Source organism: Pongo pygmaeus, chromosome 2 (genome assembly GCF_028885625.2).
Source record: "Pongo pygmaeus isolate AG05252 chromosome 2, NHGRI_mPonPyg2-v2.0_pri, whole genome shotgun sequence".
NCBI classification, from domain to species: Eukaryota; Metazoa; Chordata; class Mammalia; order Primates; family Hominidae; genus Pongo; species Pongo pygmaeus.
In genome coordinates this window covers 165,365,240-165,386,794 of record NC_085930.1, presented here as the reverse complement: position 1 = coordinate 165,386,794, position 21,555 = coordinate 165,365,240, and the positions used below count along the sequence as shown (strand labels likewise).

Below are 21,555 nucleotides of genomic sequence, written 5' to 3'. Positions count from 1 at the left end.
TCTTACTTGGTGACCTACCAAACTATTTCTTTTCCTTTACATTAGGCACTAAAGGAATGTGTTTTATTTTAATTTAATTAATTAATTTTTTCTGTAGAGACAAGGGTCTCACTATGATGACCAGGCTGGTCTCAAGCTCCTGGCCTCAAGCCATCCTCCCACCTCAGCCTCCTAAATCATTGGGATTACAGGCATAAGCCACCATGCCCAGCCAGCACCAAAGGAATCTGTTCTGCTAACTTCTAAGATTGGCTCAAATTGGGGTTTAAAAAATGTTTGTGGAATGGCTGAACGAGTAAATTGGATTTTAGAGCCTGAGGGGACTTTGGGATTCTAAATGAGTGTAATCAATCTACTAGTGAAATTTCTTCCTCCTTCTTGTGAATCTAAGGAGAGCATTACACCTAAGCAGATCTAAGTCAAGAACTTTGGGCTCATTAAAAAGGCCTTTCAATATGAATTCTTTCAAACCTACATTATGCACAAATCAAACTCATTGTATACTCTGTAAACTAACTCAGGTGGCTAAGGTCACCCAGCACAGAAGTGGCCTGAACTCTGTATCAATTTGAACTTTCTGTCTTATCCTCTAATGGTACTTCTCTAATTTAATTTGTATACAAATCTCCAATGTCGAATGAGGTCACCTTCATCACAGAACCAAGTACCAATGAAACCCAAGGATAATGACTTGTAAACTTTTTTAAACTTTATTTTGGGTCTCATCTCATGTCCTTGCTTTTCTGCAAAACTCACTCAATTCCCTAATTTCAGCCTGCCTAGAAAATACTTTGAGCTAATTCTCTTGTAATCACAAGGCTTTATCTTTGGCAGAAGCTATGGACTATAAAATAACACCACCACCACCAACATAATAACAAATGATCTCAATTCTTCTTCCATCTCAAAAGTTTGAAATTTTGTGTTAAAGTTTGAATCTGGGTCAGCTTGAATTCCAGCTGAACTGGGCTGAACTGGTTTATCCAGCCTTAGTGATTAGTTCCCAAGAGAATTCCTGACTTATTTAAAGGTGGAGGAATTTAAGGTATTTCTACTATGTCATATGAGGCTTGAAAAAATGCTTATTTGCGGGCAGATCACCTGAGGTCAGGAATTTGAGACCAGTCTGGCCAACATGGTGAAACCCCATCTCTACTAAAAATACAGAAAAATCAGCTGGGCACGGTGGCACATGCCTGTAGTCCCAGCTACCTGGGAGGCTGAGGCAGGAGAATCACTCGAACCCTGGAGGTGGAGGTTGCAGTGAGCCAAGATGGTGCCACTGCACTCCAGCCTGGGCGGCAGAGTAAGACTCCGTCTCAAAAAAAAAAAAAAAAAAAAAAGAAAGAAAGAAAGAGAGAACCCTGAAATTATGTACACACTCTGGTAAATATTAAAGCAATGGAGATTCAGTGAGGAGCATAGTAGCAGACCTTCTCCATTCTTTTTCTCTTCGATTTTATATTTCTTTGTTAATTGCCAGTGTGAACCATTTTCTGAATCTCTCTTTTCTAATTAATTAGATTAAAAAGAAAAGAACAAAAAACAAGAACTTTTCAGGAAACATACTGCTGCCCTGTTCATTCAGCGTGGTTCTGTAAGCTGACGTGAGTTATTTGTCACTGGCAAACTCCATGGAAGATAACACAAGTCATGAGGGCAAATGCTGCAGGAATGCTAGGGCAGTAACAGCTTTGAGAGGCAGGTTAGCTTTGACTTCTCAATGTCAAATGGGACACTAAGGCCTGAGAAGGGATACTGTTTGGGTGAGGAATTTGGATGCTTTTCTTAGGGCTAGAAGGTTGTCATTTATTGTAGCTGTTTCAGAATGTCACTACTTAGTAAAGAGTATCCGTATCCATGGAATGAAGACTAGCAGTTTTACTTATAAGGACAATGATGATGACAAAAATAACATGTGTTAAGTGCTTATTATGTGACAGACACTGTGCTCAATGTGAATTACATAATTTTTATCCCCATATAGTAACCCTTATATTTATAGTCTATAGTTAAGGAGACAGAGGCTAGGTAGGTTAAGTAACTTGCACAAAGTCACCAGCTCATAAATGACAGAGTTAGAACTTGAACAAAGGTCTGTCTGATTTGAAAGCCCATATGCTTAAAATTATATTAAAAAACAGTCAGTGAGAGATACCAAACCTATACAAAGACTTTGGAAACAATGGGGTGATAAAATTATTATGGTATATATCTATGTACACACACACACACACACACACACATGCATGCACACACATATGGTTCACACTGGCAATCAAGAAAGAATACATATATACATTCTGAGATCTGGCTTCAAAAGTCTTCATTTTAAATTCAGTGATTGAATACTGAAACCATTTTTTTTCTATTGCAAGTCTAAGATATTTCAATGTAATGTTGTTTATAGGTCAATAAAGATCTTCAGCTTCCAAGTTGGAATAAAAATACTCAAATGAAACATTATCTCTTAGGTTCAAGGAGAGAAAAAAGTTCACAATGAAATGACAGCCTGGGAGAAAATATTTGCAATACATATAACCAAGTAAAAAGTGAACATCACTAGTATCAAAGAGCTCCTGCAAATTATTATGACCAAGATGAACAGACCAAAAGAAAAATAGCCTGACAACATGAAGAGTGAATTTCCAGAAAAAGAACAAAATTATTAAAAGAATTCTCAAACTCACTAATAAATAAATATATAAATAAGGAGATAAATAAGACCAGCTCATCTAACAGGATGGCATATTCCTTTTAGAAAGTAATTTCGTGTTAAAATTTGTATAATTCTTTGACTTAGCAATGCCACTCTGGAATCTGCCCCGTTTACCTAAGGATGGTCACTTGTATAATTCTTTATAATGCTAAAAACTGAAAATAATCTGTAAGTTGTGTATTTTAATTAAGAAAAAAATCAAGGCTTAGGTTAATATTTGTAGCCTGGTTCTACTGTTTATATATATATTTAAAATATAAGCCACTGTTTGGATGGATGGATAGACAGATAAGTCAGTACAACCATAGAGAAAAGGTGAAGAAGATGTGTACCAGATTGTCAAACTCTAGGATGGGATGAGATTGGATGAGCAAATGGAGAACCTGGCTTCCTTATCTATTTTTACTTTTGAAGTGGTGAGATTAGAGCACATTTTACATTTTTGGTGATGTTAGTATTTCCTAAATGAAATTATGTTTTAAAAAGGAGAAAATCATTGTTTCAATGATCAATCATGAATCTAAAGTTACAAAATTCTTAGATTTTTTTTGAAATACAGATAGTTCACAACTTAAAATGGTTTGACTTATGGTTTTTCAACTTTATGATGTTGTGAAAGTGATAAGCATTTAGTAGAAACTGTACATCAAGTTTCCATACAACATTCTGTTTTTCACTTTCAGAACAGTATTCAATAAATTATTAATACATGTGACATTTAATTTATTATAAAATAGGCTTTATTATAAAATAGGCTTTGTGTTAGATGGTTTTATCCAATTGTAGGGCAATGTAAGTGTTTTAAGCATATTTAAGGTAGGCTAGGCCAAGCTATGATGTTTAGTAGGTTTGGTGTAGTAAATGTATTTTCAGCTTAAGATATTCTCAATTTAAGATGGGTTTATTGAGATGTAATCCCATCATAAATTGGGGAGCATCTGTACTTCACAAACTAGTATAAACTCTTAACATTTTTCTTTACTGCAAAAAGTATAAGTGTAAAATTTTATATAGCCAAGCAGGAAATAAACAAAAATTACTCACAATTCTCACAATCTTCACGATTAAGTAGAGTAGTAGTACTTTATTACATAATGATTCTTGTTGACTGTTTTATTTCCTGTTTATTTCTAAATTATACAAAATTTTGAGTGCCTTGCAAAAGTAATGCACCAGGAATCAATTACCTAGCGGTAATTTTCTACACATTTTTCTATGCATATGTATATACCCTTCTAAAAAAGTATAGTACACTACTCAGTGATGAGTGCACTAAAACCTTAGAGATCACTACTATACAATTCATCATGTAACCAAAAACTACTCGTACCCCAAAAGCTATTGAAATAAAAAATATATATACGTGAAAAAATCTAAACAATAATAAAATAAAAACCAAAAAGTATAGTAGTCTTAACATATGTCTACACAAAAATTTGCACACAAATGTTCATAGCAGCATTACTCAGAGTAGCCAAAAAGTGAAAATAAGCCCAACGCACTTTAACTGATAAATGGATAAACAAAATGTGGCTATCCATATAGTGGACTATTACTTGGCAAAGAAAGGGATAAAATACTGACATGTGCTACAACATGAATGAACATTATGCTAAGTGAAAGAAATCAGTTACAAAATATCATATATCATGAGATCTCATTTACATGAAATGTCCAGAATTGTCAAATCTATAGAGATAAAAAGTAGATTTATGGTTGCTTGGGACTGTGGGAGGGGGTGAGGAGGTGATAGGGAGTGTCTTCTAGTGGGTATAAAGTTTATTTTAGGGGGGATAAATATGTTTTCACATTAGATTAGGGTATTTGGTGTACAACTCTGTAATTATACTCAGAACAAATGAAATGTACACTTTAAACGGGTAAACTTTCAATGTACGTACATTATATCTCAATAAAGCTCTTTTAAAAAGTCTTATGAGAATGTTTTATTAATATTAGTAATAGCTGAAAATGAGAAGAGTTCTATACAATTTTGCCTTTTCCTTTTGAGTTCCCATTCTCTCCTCTACATCTCTGCATTCCCTATATTTAACCCCAAGAAGAAACTTGGTTGATTGTGGCACTTTTCATATAGAACTTTTTCTTCTTCCAGTGTGTTCTGAATTTGTTTGGTTGATACCTTTCTTAAATGAAGGGCCCACAACCAAAAATAAAATTGAAGCAGAAGCACCCACCTTCAATAATATGCTTTCTTGACAGCCCTCTTTCTGTTTCAGCTCTGCCAAGAAAAAGAAGCAAATAACTTTGAATGAGAGTGTGCTTTCTTTTCTTCTCTAAATCTCTGGCCTGAATTGCTAATTTTGTACCCTGTTCTTATCAAATGCTACACCACTGGAGGCTAAGGAGAGAAGTCTGGTGGGCAACACACTGAACCCCTTTTCTTTGGAGATCTCAGTAGATAAATTATCCACGACTGTCACCATGCCACTAACATGCTCAACACCAGGCTCCAGTTAACAGCAACTCAGCCACGTACACTCTGTCCATATTTAATTCAAGACACTGTACAACCTTTTCACCTTGTTCTTCACCAATCTAGAGAAAATAAAAAGGCTTGACATAGGTTTGTGAGTTTATTGTAAGATTGCCAAGCTGCTGAACTTTTTTGTTAGCTTTTCTGATAAAGGAAGCAAATTTGGAAGTGCCTTTTGACTTCCAAAATAAATTTTAAAACTAAATTAAAATGTGATAAAGCAAATGTTCCTTAAATTAGTAACCCCAGAAGACAGACCCTTAATCATAAGGACTTTTGCCTTCCCAATTCTCAAGCTCTGGCCAATTAGAATGAAATATGGTACTTGAATTTTAAAGCATCCATAACATGTTTCCTCAACATCAATACCTTTGGCAGCTTCTTTTTAAATATAATGTTTACCATTCACTTTTGTGAATGTATTCTTATTTGGTATTTTTAATAAGTACATTAGTAATACCGTAGGTAGTATTCTACTACATATTCTACTATATAACGGTTCTTGCAGACTGTCTCATTTCCTGAAAGGTTTTGTAGCATTTTGAAAGCACTGAGCAATGGCACTGTGAATCAAAGCACAGGCAATGAAAATCCACATTTCTCATAGGCATGATGTTGCTTTATTTTTGTACAGATTACTACAGGAATGAAAATTTAAATTCCATATTTCTGTCTTTATATCATTATAAATAGGCTCAAAACCAACAACAAAATAGAGTATATGTTTGCAAGTGTGTATATACACATAGACATTTTGATTAGAAGGTTCCTAAAGAAGAATTGGCCTCTGCCTCCAACTAAAAAAAATTCCCTATCAATTATAGGAAGGTAAATAAGGTTTTGTTTGTTTTTGCTTTTTGTTAAAACTCCAGCATTATTATTATTTTTTTTTTTGCAATTTCTGTCTCAAAGATGGAAAAGCACAGTACCAATGATTGCTCTGGTATATGGAATAGCTTGCTGTTTTCTTACATGTTTGTCAAAAAGGCCAGCCTAAGTCCTGCTGAATAATGTAAGTACCAGTTCAAATGCCAGCAGGCCCATAAGAAGCCAATTCATCCTGTGAAATCATCCCACAACAGAGAGCATTTCTCTTTCATTTGGCCTGACAGCGAGTGATACAGGTAGCTCCAATGAGCTGGTCCTTATTCTCCAATGAGATGGTCCTTTTGATCAGCACTTTCAGAGCCCTCTGCAGAAATGATCAGAGACTTAGACATGGAGCCAGACAAGATATTTTTATCTTTGCATTCTGTATAAGTCTCTGAGTTTTGGCAGATTTGAGTGACTTTTATTCTGTGATGCTTTGTGCCTATTTTTCTTTCCTCAAATTTGAACTCTATTTTGGAAATGATTCTAAGTATGAGATTGGTATTTGAAAAATCTACATTAATCACTTAGTAACAAGTGACCACATGCTTTGCACTAAATTTCTTTGGGAGTACCTTGCTAAAATGAAATCTTGGGCTAATTGCTATTTCCTTAGTGTGAGAAAAAAAATAAAAAAACAAAAAACCCTCTCTCTAAGCCAGTTAATCTCGGTATGTTATATGTAAAATAACTGCCTAATAGCAAAAAAGCATGAACTACTAGTTGTTGTCTGTTTAGTAGGAAAAATAACTTACTTTCCACCCCAGTAGAGTTTGGTTGTTATGACCAGACTGGACCTCCTGTATATCAAAAAGACAAACACAGAGAAGTAGTAAATAAATGCAGGTTGTTGTACCGAGTCATATTATTATAATAGCACCAGAAAGAATTTGTTATTATACCTCACATTTTAAAAATTGGTAAAGAGGTAAATTTGTTAATCCATCTCACTGAAATAAAGACAAAGGGAAGCTAGTGAGGGGGGACTCGAAGTCGGATCCTAGAGGAACAGGCTGAATGGAAAAGATCTTTGCCTGGAGGAGGTGGAGGGCAGTGATAACAAGTCAGATTGGGAACTGACAGCAAGCCCATGTCGACATAGCAAAGTAAAGGTGAGTGGTGGGCCAGCATGGAGGGTCAGAAATGGCGTGTGGGGATGGAAGTAAAAGGACTGAGGGGATGAATTGCTTTAGTAAGTCAAACGAACAAACACCAATGAACACGTATTCAGCATCTGGCTTCACGCTGATTGCATGTGAACTCCTCCCAGGAGGACTCCACTCTGCCAAGGAACATGGACCCTTGTGGCTCCGGGTTATTATCTCTTCTAATATCACATTCACAGGCAGGAACTGACTACATAGACATCTAAATGATGAAGTGAATTATAATAGTAAATATTTAGAACAAACAGGAAAAAAATGTCTTTGAGTGTCTTATTAAATGGAAATGTCATTTTAGGAAAACAGTCCTAAAGTCCTTAGCTCAAGTTTCTACCATTTTACTGCTAAGGGAATGAAATGTGCAAATCTCATCAGCAAACTTATTACCTTCTGAAAGCCAGAACCAAGGGCAGGAAATGCAATCCTAGCATTATGATCATGGAATAAGAAATATGTCTTGAGAACTACAGGTATACAATAAAATTGGGAAACAGATCTCAGTGCAATTTGGTTTCCCTCGGTATGTAATTTGATTGCACGGGTCTAGAAAAAAAATCATTTGAGATTCAAAGGTTAAGGCCAATCTTCAGGAGCGCTTGAAATAAGGCATTTATAATTCCATCATCTGTAGAGTCAACGCCTCAGGGCTCTCGGGTATAAAAGCCTAGTATGATTAATGATAACCAATGGGGAATGACGGTGCCAACTCTGACGACTTGGTTGCAACAAGAAAAATTTGTTGAAAATGTTAGCAGCCCCATCCCACTGAAGTTAATCCCCCCAAAAGTAATTTGAATCACTATAATGGAAGGTCGATAAATACATGTACCTGGAGATAACACAACCTGAAAGGGCTGATGTACTTTCCAGGTTAACACATCAACCTCATGATACCTATTATAATAGCAATCTGCCACAGGGGAGCCCGGTCTCCTTTAGCACTTTCCACCTTCAACAAAAAGCTGGATGGAATATTATAAAAACTGAATGCAGTCCTTTTGATTATTCAAAGCTGCCCATTCTATACAAACACTGCCACAGACTTAGTTTTTCAAAGTTAGGCTTCCTGTAAAATATTTGGCCTATATGGATATGCACACTAACATATATGTTCAAAGAGTAAGAGTAGACAGCAGCCTGGCAAATTGTCACTGACTCCCACAGAGGCTGTTAGAGCAACTCTTCTGAGTGGGTAGAGAATGATAATGTATTTTACAGTGATATAGCACAGCCTTCAAAATGCTTTTGCACACCTTATCTCAGTCTGTCAGCATGACACTTCATGAACTGTTATGCTGTCCATTTTACAGGTGGGTAAATTGAGAATCAGAGAAGTGTAATAACTTGTCCTGGATAACACAGCTAGCAAGTGGTAGCACCAGGACCAGAAGTGAAGTGTGCTAGTTGAAAAACAGTTTTTATAGGCTCAAAGCTATGATGATATGGTTTATCTTTTCACCAGTCTCATGGGGGCAACTGTGAACTGATATAAACGCTATGGAGTATAATAATAGCTTGAGTTTTTATTTGCAAGAATGAAAGGCAGTTTGTGGAAAATGCATGGTAATCCATTTTCTACAAAAGGTATACAAAATAGGTTCTGCAGCTATGGAGAGTGATAATTTAATGTTCTCTGGGTGTTAAGAAAGAAAAGAGCTACTGCACTGACGCTTTCCCTACTTCCTTAGATGTACTCCAGCAGCCTACACCTTGTTGCAGACCTCACTGTACTATTAGTGTAATTATCTCCAAGGTTTCTGTTACAATTGAAGTGTGTACCCCAAAAACATATGTTAAAGTCCTAACCCACAGAACCTCAGAATGTGAGCTTATCTGGAAATAGGATCACTGCAGATATAATTAGTTAACAGGTAGAGTAGGCCCTTAATCCAATATGACTGGTGTCTTTATCAGAAGACACTTAGACACATGAGAGAAGAGCTGAAGTGCTGCAGCTGCAGATCGAGGAGTGCCCAGGATGGCTGGCAACCACTGGAATGGAAGCTAAGAGGAAGCAAGGAAGAACTTTACTCAGAATGTCAGAGGGAGCATGGCCCTGCCAACCTTGAAGTCAAACCTTGATTTTGGATTTCTGACCTCCAGAAACATGCAAGAATAAATTTCTGTTATTTTAAGTTACCCAGTTTCTGGTCCTTTGTTGCAGCAACCATAGGGAATGGATACAGTCTCTATTTAGGCAGCGATGGGTAAACCAATACTCTAAGTGGGAAAGTAATTCAGGCAAGGTGAAGGACTGAGTGGGAACATGAATGTTTTTCCATATATAAGGCGGAATATAGTTTTCTATTAACATCCTTACAGTTCCCTGGGATGGGGGAGAAGGAGAAGGGAGAAGGGAGAAGGGAGAAGGAGAAAGTAGGTCATCAAAGTTTATTTGTTCATATCTCTATAAATGTTTGGTTTTCCATTTCCACAGGGCCCTCTATTCCTACCAAAAGTTTATCTCAGAGTGGGGAGTAAGCAGCCCTAAAAATACATGGGTCTGTTTCACCTTCTTAGTTTCGCTTCCTAGAGAGAGTTTAAATCATGTGTGCAAAAGCATAATAAAACCACTCTTGAACTCTTTGAGAATGTCCATTTTCCCTAGACTAAATTTTAGAAAATACATGCTAAGTGTTGAAGCATGAGTACACAGCTCTTTCCACAGTTGTCTTCACTACTACAATTACACTGTATTTATTTGGTAATCAGCAGATATGCCAGGGCAGAGGAGGACCCCAAACTTGTCCAGGAATCTTTGCTGGGCTTTGCTTAATTCTGTGCTTGTGCTGGGGAAGTAGTGGCTGTTGGGGCTGAAATCTATAGTGAAATGGGGAAGTATTACCTCCCCACTGCCCATAGATGTTATAGCTTCCCTTATTACCACTATATCTTTGGCTACAGAAGATGATGGAAAACGATGTGTAAGCACAGCCCCTTATGTTTCTCAAGGATAGCAGATGAAGCACTGTTCTGAATAGCCAGATAACAGGGTTCCTGGGCACACAGGAGAGATGCTGACTAAATGTGTTCAGATAAGAAAGCTTTAGGGTATTTATCCCAAAGTCTTCTTGTTTCATCATTTCTTTGCATCCAGAGCTAATAAAATAAACAGCAAACATAAATGCATGTGTGTGGGGATAATCAGCTTCATGTCAAGTTACTTCCTGCAAGAGATTAGCACAAATGGCAGTCAGAAGCCATGAAATTGTCACTTTTTTATGCACAAATATTTCATGAACATCCCCCCCTTCTCTGCTCAACTCTTTGGTAATTCATTGTGATCAATAACTAGTCAATAATTTTTGAAGCTCCAGAAGTGAACTTGCCGGCATTTATTTTCAAGCCACTATAAATCATTGCTTTAACAACAGTTGATTTTTTTTGACAGCCTTTTGGTCAGGTGTCATATAATTTTATTTTTCCTTCTCTGGTGCAAAATAATACCTTTTTAAAAACAAATAATTATGGCGAATGCAATACCTCCAGCCTTTCTTCTTGATGATGCTCCCCAGAATCACTTCAGCCCTGGAGGGGGAAACAGATAATGTCTTAGGATGCAGTGTCCTGGAAAAGCAGGAGTCAATCCAGAACACAAGAACCATTCCTTGTTTGAACTCTCAGTGCCTACATATCCCGAAAATAGAAGCCGCTCTCGGCTGGTAGCACAGTTTCCGCTGTTTCTGCTTGTGCCTGCAGAATCCTGCTCCGGAGCATTCCAGAAGCACCTGCCAAATCCTGACACGCTGGCAGGAGACTGCCTGCAGTCCTGATACTAAGCAGCAGCAGTCATTTTGCAGTTTGGTGTTTTTGAACCAATGATCCCATATATAAATGTCCTGCTTGGTGGTGTCCAAAGGGAGTCAAAGTTTTCCTTCTAATTGCTATGAAGCAATTCAATTGTGACCATGGAGAACAATGACACCTCACATTGTTTAGATAAAAAATACTTGCTCCCAGGTATAAACTGAGAACCGATGTGTGGGTTTAGATGTCCCACATAGAGAACACTCGCGTACAGAACATCCTAGGTTCTAGTGATAAACTTTGTCATAGGAGCAAAACAGAGGAAGACATAACGAAGTGTCCTTCCTGCCCCTAAGGTTGGGTTGCAGAGGCATACTGAAGGCATCCACCATCCTCTCCTCTTCCACCTACCCAGGCTGGGACCCAAGATTGAGGAGACAAATGTTCTATGTCCCTCCCAGTAAGACCAACATTGTCAGAAGCAGCTGGGGTCTCAGATGCTTAGTGAATGGGAGATCAGTGGAATTGGCACCTTGTCAATTAGGATGCTATGGATGGGAGTCATGGCTAGTCATTATTGGTGTTAACTGAGAGTTCTGTCTTTGTTAGAGTGTATAGCTTGCAAAAAGCCATGATGCGGGTTAGCTGTGGAGTATGCCCCAAAGAGACAAGCATTGAGTCTTACATTGGTGTTGCTTTTGTTTTTCCCTATCTCTCTTTTACCTTTTGCAATCTTGCATTTCACAGTTGAAACCTATCTCAATTGTAGACCGACAATCAATAATTAATCAGAGCGATTATCCTCCAGGAGTAATACAAACAGGACTCTAACAGACTTGCTACTTACTTCTCCCTTTTTCTACCTTAGTGCCATTTGGTACTAAGCAGGATTCCACAAGAAGAAAACAATGGAAAGGGGTAGAAGGCAGAAAGGAGCAAGACCCTATAACCTTTACTTTCTCTCTTGGATTCAACAGAAAGCATCAAGAATGTGAGCTCTGAACCTCCTTGATGGTCCTTAAACATAGACCTCTTCTTGAAAAGAAGGAAACTCATGCAAGGAAAATGCACTGGGACCATCCACTGATCATCCTGATTTAGCAAGTCCAGCAATTTGATTGTAATTGTCACCTGGAAGGAGGCGAATTAGGCCTGCAGGTGATTATACCTCACAGTCCAGTTAGAAAATTGCAGAGCTGTTCAAACAGCTGGGCAGCTATTTAGTTTCCTTGGTTCTGAGAGCTGGACATCCATGTTCCCAGTAGGAGGCCAGGGAGCCCCAGATCTATTCTGAAATGTGCTGGTTAGGCTGGGACCTGGATGGCCTGAACCTTGAGGCCTGGCCTGGCACATTTCCTATGTGTTCTGGTTTAACAAGCCCTGTCTTAGGGCTCCAAATCTGCCTTGGGTTCAAAGGAAGGTTGCAGTTGGATGTGACTCCTTTCACAGAAGAAGCGAGGACTCTCTGAAGCCCTTCCTGTCCTCAGAATGGGCTCTGAGATCCCCTCTTACAAAAGATAATAGATTCTTTGGCATCTTGGGGGATGCTGACTTTGACGTCTGATCTTTCTGTAATGCTAGTGTAGGGACAGGCAGGTAAACAGTGAGAGCTCCTGTTTCCCTGCAAGGAGGATGTTCCAGTTCCTCAGGGGCTGAAAAACTATGAGACATGGTTATGAAATAAAAAGACTAACTTTTGAGCAACCATTTTGGAATCTGTTCATTCATCTGGTCACTCATGTATTCAAGTAATACTTCTCAATCTCCGCTGCCACTACTCTGGCATCAGACTCTGCTGCCCCTCACATAGACATGGCAATTGCTTCCTGGTCATATACCCCTTCAGCCCATTCTTCATACAGGGACCAGAAGCAGGAAGGTTTGGGTGAGCAGAAAGTGCCAGAGACAGTCAATATCCCCAATTCTAGTAATGGCGGTAGAGGGCAGAACACAGCAGAGCCACCAACATGTGGAGAAAGGACAGAACCTTTTCACCAACATGGTGGAAATGGTCTGGGCTGATTCTTTTGGTGCTACAGATGCCATTTGAGTGACACAAACAGGTACTGACTTACTTTCCAGCAGCATAGACTTCGGCAGTATCAAAGAGGTTAACACCACTTTCATAGGCGATGGTCATCAGCCGTTCAGCAACCTGCAAGGGGAGAGAAAGGTCACTCAGAAAAGCCAAATGCTTTCCAAACCTGGAAGCAACTTTGAGTCCTCTACTGGTCTTTAGGAACACTGACCTCTCACTAACCACTCCTTATTTTTCTTAGTTTTAGTGAAGAGAGGGAAAGAAAGAAGTCTCAGCCAGTATCCATAGGACAGAAGTATTCTTTCCTTCAGACATAGGACATTGAGGGGTTACTTGAAGGCTGGGATTTAGCCTGCCCAAAGTGGATAGATTTGTGTTTCTCACTCTGCTGGGAAGAGCTGGTTTGACAACATTCTTTATGGCATCTTAATCTTTCTGACAAAGAGGGCCATTTGTATCACTGTGTGACTCCATTCCTCAACTCCTTTCTCCAAGACAATAAGTTTTGGCAGCTGGGTGACTCCTGACCTGAAAGCTTATGACTTTTTCCTTGAGGCTGAGACAGAGCTGTGACTGTTGTAAAACTCCTGCCACCCACAGTTCAGCAAAATCTCAGGCACCATCGTAGAGCAGCCATTGAATCAACACAGAGAGGGGGCAGCGTGCCTCTGACTCACCAGGAACCCGGCTCCTCACTGTTCTGCCTGCGAACAGACCTCAAAGCTCCTTGTTCCTTGCTTTGTGCTGCTGAACGCAAGTGGTGAGTATGACAGAAGAGTACAGAATAGCTATACACAGCTTAAGGAATAGCCAGAGAGGGACAGCCATAAACAACAGTGGAGAGGGGCCATTTTTTCATTTTGCCGACTGACTTACTAGTCATTTGAAAAATTACACACCTCACAAATAATTTTAATTGATTTTTCCATTATGTTTTGATGGGAGGCTAAAGTTGCTTCATCCACATTTCCAAAATAAACTATTTTTCTGTTGCTTTAAAAATTAGCCTACCAAGAAAAATGTTAAGCTAGCAAAATGGAGTCCATCCAGATTCTTTAGCATAATAGTATGCTATTACTGCTTTTAATTTACTACCATTAAAACATTTATCTTATATTCCTATAATTTTTAAATTATATCCTAACGAGATTAAAAGTTAAGACAAGTTTTCCCTATTATGACTGTCCTGTGTTTTAAAAATTATTGTGCTTCTATTTTATATTAGCCTGTGTATGTCATATGACATACTGGTATATTATTGGATATGTATACAAATCTAGAGAGTTTTTTAAAGATAAGATGGAGAATTCTGGATGGAGTTTAAACTAAACGATGACAGAGATGTTTCCCAATCATTGGACTTGAAGGCCTGAATGTGAAATAATGAAAAACATCACCAACTAAGTCTGAAGAGTGGTTTCTGGCCTTGAGAGTCCTACTTACTAGAAAAATAAATGTAGGCAAATCATCTGACCTCTCTGTAGATTCAGCTTCCTTGTTTGCAAAATGGGGTTGATTTTGTTCAGGGATCTCCTTCTCCTGCATGAAGCCCAGAGGCCTCGGGCAAAGCTGACCTCACCTCCCTCTAGCGGGGGAGTCTACGAGTGGGTTGCTCAGGAAGGGTCATGTGACACACCCTGGCCAATGAGGTATGAGGAGAAGTTTGCTGGAGACTTCTGGGAACATTATTCTTTGTTCCTACTGAGTTTCTAGGAGCAACACCCTTTCCCTGGAGTTACTGTTCTAATTGAGGCCTAGGTTTCTGCCAACTGCCTTTCTTAAGCAGTTGATACACAAAGACGCACAGGGCCAGAGACTCGCTGGGAAGCAGATTGGGAGTCACTGACTGAGGCAGCCCTGAAGCTTGCTCTTCATCTACACTTCTAGTGTAAAAGTCAAAATAATTTTTCTTGTATGGGTTAACCTGATTTGAGTTAGGCTTTTGTTACCTATAGTTAAAGGCACCTTAACTACCTTACAGATAAAAAAAAAGTAAATAAATCTCTGAAAATTAAGTGCTACAAGATGCTAATATGCTCTCATCATTATTTTAAATAAATAATTATTCATATCAGTAACATCTATCTTTATTTTTTGATGAAGCCAAATCATCTTTGAGAGGCACCTTACAGAGTTTGGTGTTTGTATCCTTTTGATAATATCCCTGCCAAATGGTAATTCAATAAATGAACTCTCCCAGTGATGGGGACATCCCCACCTCCTGAGACAGTGTTGACAGTGATGTAATTGTCAACAATTAACTCAGCACACTGTGGTGTGGCCAGCCCTAGTATTCCATATTTGCATGTACTTTGTGTTGAGATTATTTGAAGCCAGAGAGAAAGCAGGAAAATCGAGGTAGGTGAACTTATTGCTATTGGTCCGCATTTTTGCTACACGGAAAGCACTGAGCTCAAAGAATTCTATGATGGGTGAGACTGAATCTGGTGGTGTCTCCCTTCTTCTCTTTGCTGGTATTCTCTCTTCAGGGACCCAGGGAAGGCCACAGATGCTCTCTGGAAGTACAATAGCTATTTTCCTGGTCTGCATCTGAGGTGAGCGCCTCAGCAGCCATCCATGACAGCTTTATTGTAGTTTTTAGACTTGAAATTTTGAAATTATTCATCTCCGAGGTCACCCCTTCACACTACAACCCGGGCAAGCTTGGCTCATTGCAGCAGAGGGCAGACACTGTGAAGAGGAGAGTGAAGACTAGGGGGAAATAATGCACTTTACTTGGCCCCTCTGCTCAGAAAGGGAAGATATTTTTGTCTTTTTCCCTTCCAAGCACCATCAGTAGTAGGTTATACATGTGCTGGATACAGTGGATTATTAACTGTAGGCCTCCCTCCCTGCTTGCCACCTATTTTGTATGAGACTTCAAGTCCATAGCCTGTGCTCTGCTTTCTGTGGCTTTGCCTTTGTGCCTCCTCCATACACCCCTTCCTGGTGCCAGTCAGAGAGAGTCCTATAGCAAACTCTGGGATGTGCCCTCAGGTTCTCCTTTGGAACTGAGGAACTTATTCCCTGAGCTGCTGGGAATGCTGCCATCAAATGGCCTTCCTCTGTCAGCCCTCTCTGGAAATTGCACTTGGCTAGAGAAAGTCACCTAGTCCAAGGTCAGACCTGCTTCCCGATCAGCCTCTGGTCCAATGACTGGTCAGTAAAAGGACATAAAGGCCCAGTCCTTTATGTTGTCCCAAACTGAGACAACTCTGCAGAAGCATCTTAGTTTTGGAGATCCCCATGGAGTCGGCTGAGGTCATTGTTGAGGCTGCATCATGACCCAAGTTCTCTGTCTGCCCAGTGCTGCTTTCTTCCCTGCCCTATGCTGATCCTGAGAACACTTCCTAATAACTGTCCTGCATGCTACTCTCCAGCTTGAAGTCTGCATCCCTGGGGAGCCCCCATGAGGCAAGCCTTATAAGGTGACATGTGCCCAATACAGGGAACAGGCATTAGGATGGACAAGAATATACAGTTAAGACTTCTCTCTCAGATCTGCTAAATAACACTGGTGATTTTGGGAGCTGTGGAGAAAAGCCTCTGTTTCCCAAGTGTCTCGTTAGGAATGATAGTAAGAACTACCTTTGTAAAGGGCTTATTCTGGGCCAGGTACCCCACTAAGCACTTTACAGGCATCATCTCATTAATCTTAACCACCATCCTGCTGAGTAGACGGTACAAGCATTTTATTAATGTGGCCATCATTAGTACACGTAAATGTTAGTAAACCAGGTTGGTCAATGGTAGAGTGGGACTGGATGCCACTCAGTGCACCCACTCAGAGACACTATCCCTGACTCTTCTTGCAGGTAGACACGGAAGGATCAGAGGGACTCAGGACATTGCCCTCAGGGGAGCTCTTGGTGCTCAATGCCTGCAAACCTCACTTATGCCATGAAGGTATTCCTTAAAGGAAACGATAAAAATATCACTTTGGTGAGTACTGTTTTGACTGTGCAAATGATGATCTAAAGGAATTTTATTGTAAATATAATTACCATAGCTGCCATTTATTGAGTGTCTGCTACCTACTAGTCAGAGGACTATATAAACATCTGACAAGCATGATGTGTTAATCCTTTCAACAGACCATCAAGGTTAGCATTAGCATCTCATTTTATATAGGATGGTCTGAGGCTCAGAGAGGTTAGATTAAGTCGCCCAAGCCAGGTGACCAACTGTTCAGTTTTCCCAGGACTGAGAGGGTTTCTGCAACGTGGGCTTCCAATACTACAATTGAGAAACTTCTGTGCAAACTGAGACCAATTAGTCATCCTAGTTGCAGCTAAAAATAAACAAATAAATAAAGCAAAACAACATCACAGCAATACAATCTTTTCATAAAGTGACTAATGTTTATTCCAAATTGTTTCATTCTCTGACTGTTCTACCTGCATATATAATGTACAGCTTCAAGGGCTATTAATAGTCTAAATGTAAAAAATACAACAGGAAAAATAAAATCAACAATCATCTCTGAGTCAATTTTACCATCTCCTGTGAATTAAACCTTATTCCTGTAGAGTGTCAGGGTCCCAGGAAGAGGACTCCTGCTATACAGCTCTCTCTGCATTTTCTTTCATTAGCATAATAGAGGCCAAAGGTAACTTACCTCATCTGAAATTTGACCTCCAAATGTCACCCATGTTCCTAGAAAATAAATATTTGCATATTATTCATCATCATTTTTCTAATATTGTGCATAATAAGGGAAATTCTTACTTTGGGACTACCTCAATAGGTTGTATGGGTAGTTCACAAAGGTACATGGATGAGGGGCACATGTGGGCTGTGGTCTAGTCTGTCTTCTTCTCACTAAGTATTCCAGAAGGGGTCTGTGTCCCTCTGGAGAAAGGGGTGCCGTTTCTTTACTGAAAGCCACCATACATGCTATTGGCAGCCCTATCCTAGAAGATGATTTCTCTTCTGCTATAGGACCATGGATGCTAGTGTACAAGATCCATTCTTGCTCCCACTGAGCTAAGAAGCCACATGTTCTGAAAGTGAAGGTAAGACCTTGGGTTATGGTTATGGTTCTCCCCTTCTTTGCCTCCAAATAGTGGCTGTATTTTTTATTCATTATTACTTTTCAAAAGAAACCCTCTTAGAGGTCTTTCCAGTGCCCACTTACAAGACTCAGGAGGTGACATTCATGTGCCTTCTCTGTCGTGACCTGCCATTCCAGAATGGAAATCTCCATTGGTTTGGGTGAGAGTGGAGACAGCAGCAGGAGTAAGGTTTAGGAAGGCAAGGGGAGAGATGCACACTCGGGAGCCAAAGACGTTTGAAACTTCGTAAAGCAGAAGGGAAGCTGAAGTGGAGTGGGCACTTGCTATGCTGGTCTCCAGTCACCTCATTTATTCATTCCATCCTTTATGGATAGATCCTCCTAAAAGGAGGATTTATTCCCTTCCCTTCCCTTCCTAAAGGAGGGAATGAATTCTTTTGATTCCTAATTACATGCCACATAAAAGCATTGCACTCATGTGTGAGGGACAGTGAGATGATTGGCCCAGTTCCTGTCTCCCAGGAGCTCACGGTTTATAAGACCATTTGACAAATGCTATGACTGAGGTGAACATAAGGCAGATAAAAGGGAGTGTTCTATTTAGATTGGAGGGTGGTGGCATTCTAGGAAGACTTCCTAGAAGAGGTGACAGCTAGGTCGAGTCTCACAGGGGTTAACTGAACGAAGAAGAAAGGGACAGACATTCTAGGGAGAGGCAAGAGCACGGAGGGAGAGGCAAGAGGGCCAGGAACGGAGGTGGGAAACTCGAGAGAGTGCTGATGAGCAGGGACCTACACCATCAGGCCATGAGATGAAATGTGGGAGCACAGGGAGGGATGGCAGAAGTGAGAGCAGTAGGGCCTGGGCACAAGTGATATTTGGGAGGCATACAAAGAAATGTGGTCGAAAACGCATATTTTGCATTTTGTAATAACGGTCCTAGCTACCATTTATGGAACACTTTCCAAATGCCAGACAGTATACTAAGAAGCTTACCAGATCACTTTATGCTTATTTCCAGATGAGGAATCGAAAATTAAACAACTCGATAAGTGAAATACCCAGGATTCCCCAAAAGGACTGGCTTCAAGAAGGGTATCCTTTTCACCACACCACACTGCCTTATTAGACCATTTCCAAATTAATTATGGCACTTGGATTTCATACTCCATGGAAATACGTTGATATAATTGTACCTTTTCTCTTACTTCTCAGGGACTAAAAGAAAAGTAGGGCATAAATTGTTTTACTTTTATACTCTATGTATCCAGAGGTTGCAGATGGGCAGCCCACAGGGTGCCTTGTTTTGCTTGACTAGAATGGTGCTGATCCACTTGGTATTTTAATAAATTTTGAATAAGTTGCCAACATTTAAACAATTAGAAGATTTTTCTTGAAATGTTTTGATTTCCAGCTGCCTTTGACAGCAAAGAGCTGATGTCCTCACCAGGTAGACAGCCCCTAAATCAGAGGACTGTGCCCTCTCAGTTAATTAAAGACTCCACATCTTCCTGTTGTATTCCCAGCACTGAAATCAAAGAGTAGTAGCTTTTCACCACCATGTGTTTACTGATATTTTTCTTACTGTAAAAAGAAGAGGAAAATGAACTTTTGCATCTCCTAAAAAACAATTATTATAAGAAAAAAATAGGAGCATAACTTTTTTTGGGGGGGGGGGGTGGATGGGAAGAGTATCCAAACAAAGAATGTTTGCAAAGAAAAATTACATCTTAAGGCACCATTGAAAAAAAAAATCAGCCTTGACTGCTACACAGAAAAGATGGGTGTTGGAAAATTTAATGGACTGAAGAAATGGCAGCATTTGTTTTTGAATGAGAATAAAATAAGTGAGCTGCTGTGAAATACAGTTCTTTATTAAGTGAAAAAATTGCCTGGGTATCAAAACCTTTTTACAGACAACACAGTTTATAAAAGAGTCTCTTTTGAATGCTGCAGAAATTATGTGTCCAGAGCCTCAACAGGCATTTGTAAATGTTAGTCTAATGAGCAACTTTGTAGCTTGGTATGTTAAAAATAAGATTGAGAACTTTCAGGACAAGTTAATTTATGGGTGGCATTTTCTCTTGCAGCAAATGAGAACACAGATATAGAGAATAGCACACTGTTAACTATATTTATTTGTGGTGTGGTGAGAATTTTGAAGGGGTCAAGGAACTTCAGAAACAGGAGCCCATGAAAGGCAAAACATCAGGAAATGGCTGACTCTGTGTTATGAAAAAGGTCTCAGACCATTTGGATGTAGAATGCATTGGTCAAAGTCACCAAGTGTTACTATAGATGGAGCTCTCAGGATGTGTGGAGTTAACGTCAGGCCTGTCAAGCAACAGCCCATAGGTGGCTCTATTTTGTAGGTACACTATCCCTAAGTCCATTAATTTCCTTATTCATCAGAAATTGCTTTGGGCACAAAGCTAAAATGGGAGAAGCCATGGATTCAGTAATTAACACCACTAATTGGCTATTCTTCTATGTCTTTGAGCAAAATCAGGTCAACATTTGCTTAATAAATTGGCTGGCTTACTTGCACTGTGGTGCAGAAGAGATTTTTTAACTGTTAATGTCATCACAGGGGATAACCCTATCTCTGCTTAGCAGTGAAGATTAGCCCAAAGTCCTGAGCTTTTTGCTGACTCTACAACTTATTTATATTTTTTGACTGTTTTTCTATAGGTACAGTCACAAGTATTGCACCAATGTTTCATTTGTGAGCTTCTCTCAGTCCAGATAAAGTTAACTTTTTGGGAAATTCATTTGTAAAGGAATAATTTCATCTACTTTCCTACGTTGTGATCAGTTTCCAGAAATGAAGATGATACCGTAAAATTTATTCTCTAAAACTATGCCATTGAAAACCAACTTCTAAAAATGTTCTCGGACTTCAAACTTTATGAAAATAAAATAATATTATCTAGCTTACCTTCCTTATTTTTTGATAGCACCTATGTTGGGCTATGATTAGACGTTATCAAACTGTAATGCAAAAATGGTACTGAAGTCTATTTGAAGTCTAAGTAGAACAATGCTGAAAGCCAGGATTGTACACACATTTTGGAAGAGGTGATTCTAGATATAAGAACCATTTACAGTAGTAATTCCATCCATGTTAGGAAGAGCCTATGTTTAGGAGCAGCTCGACTCCAAAATTAATCTGAAAAAAACCAACCACCCTCCTGGCTTAAGTGTTTAAGGCTGCATTCTGTACATCACAGTGAAAAATACAGGGCCTGAAACATGTTTTGGTACAGAAAAAAAGATGTGAGGTTTCTGATTCCAAGTCAAATCAGTAATGAATTATGAAATAAAAATATAGCAATAATTGTTTTCCTTTTACAATTAGTTTTTAAAATTTAATATAAAATGGCATACAAATATTATATATATTTACATTATTACATACCTATACCATAATTTAATAAGAATAAAGTGTTTGCTTCCATTTCTTGGAGTTTGTCATTCTTACATTCAGCTTATTTTGTTCATGATGACTAC

At 39.2% G+C, this 21,555-nt stretch overlaps 1 protein-coding gene and 1 long non-coding RNA gene across 4 annotated transcripts in view; one reads left to right on the top strand and one right to left on the bottom strand.

Moving 5' to 3' along the window:
* Nucleotides 1-21,555, bottom strand: part of KCNAB1 (potassium voltage-gated channel subfamily A regulatory beta subunit 1) — a 487,064-nt gene that overhangs the window by 70,726 nt on the left and 394,783 nt on the right. For all 3 annotated transcript variants that reach the window (XM_054480674.2, XM_054480675.2, XM_054480676.2), the window contains 5 exons: nt 17,650-17,687; nt 13,069-13,148; nt 10,730-10,774; nt 6,839-6,883; nt 4,915-4,958 (listed from right to left, as the gene is read on the bottom strand). In XM_054480674.2, coding sequence (XP_054336649.1) covers nt 4,915-4,958; nt 6,839-6,883; nt 10,730-10,774; nt 13,069-13,148; nt 17,650-17,687 — 252 coding nt within the window. The remainder of the gene's footprint in view (nt 1-4,914; nt 4,959-6,838; nt 6,884-10,729; nt 10,775-13,068; nt 13,149-17,649; nt 17,688-21,555) is intronic.
* On the top strand, nt 14,736-21,501 carry LOC129032800 (uncharacterized). Its single transcript, XR_008501465.1, has 5 exons — nt 14,736-14,919; nt 16,847-16,973; nt 17,973-18,046; nt 19,067-19,140; nt 19,821-21,501. It is a non-coding gene; the product is annotated as an uncharacterized LOC129032800 (long non-coding RNA).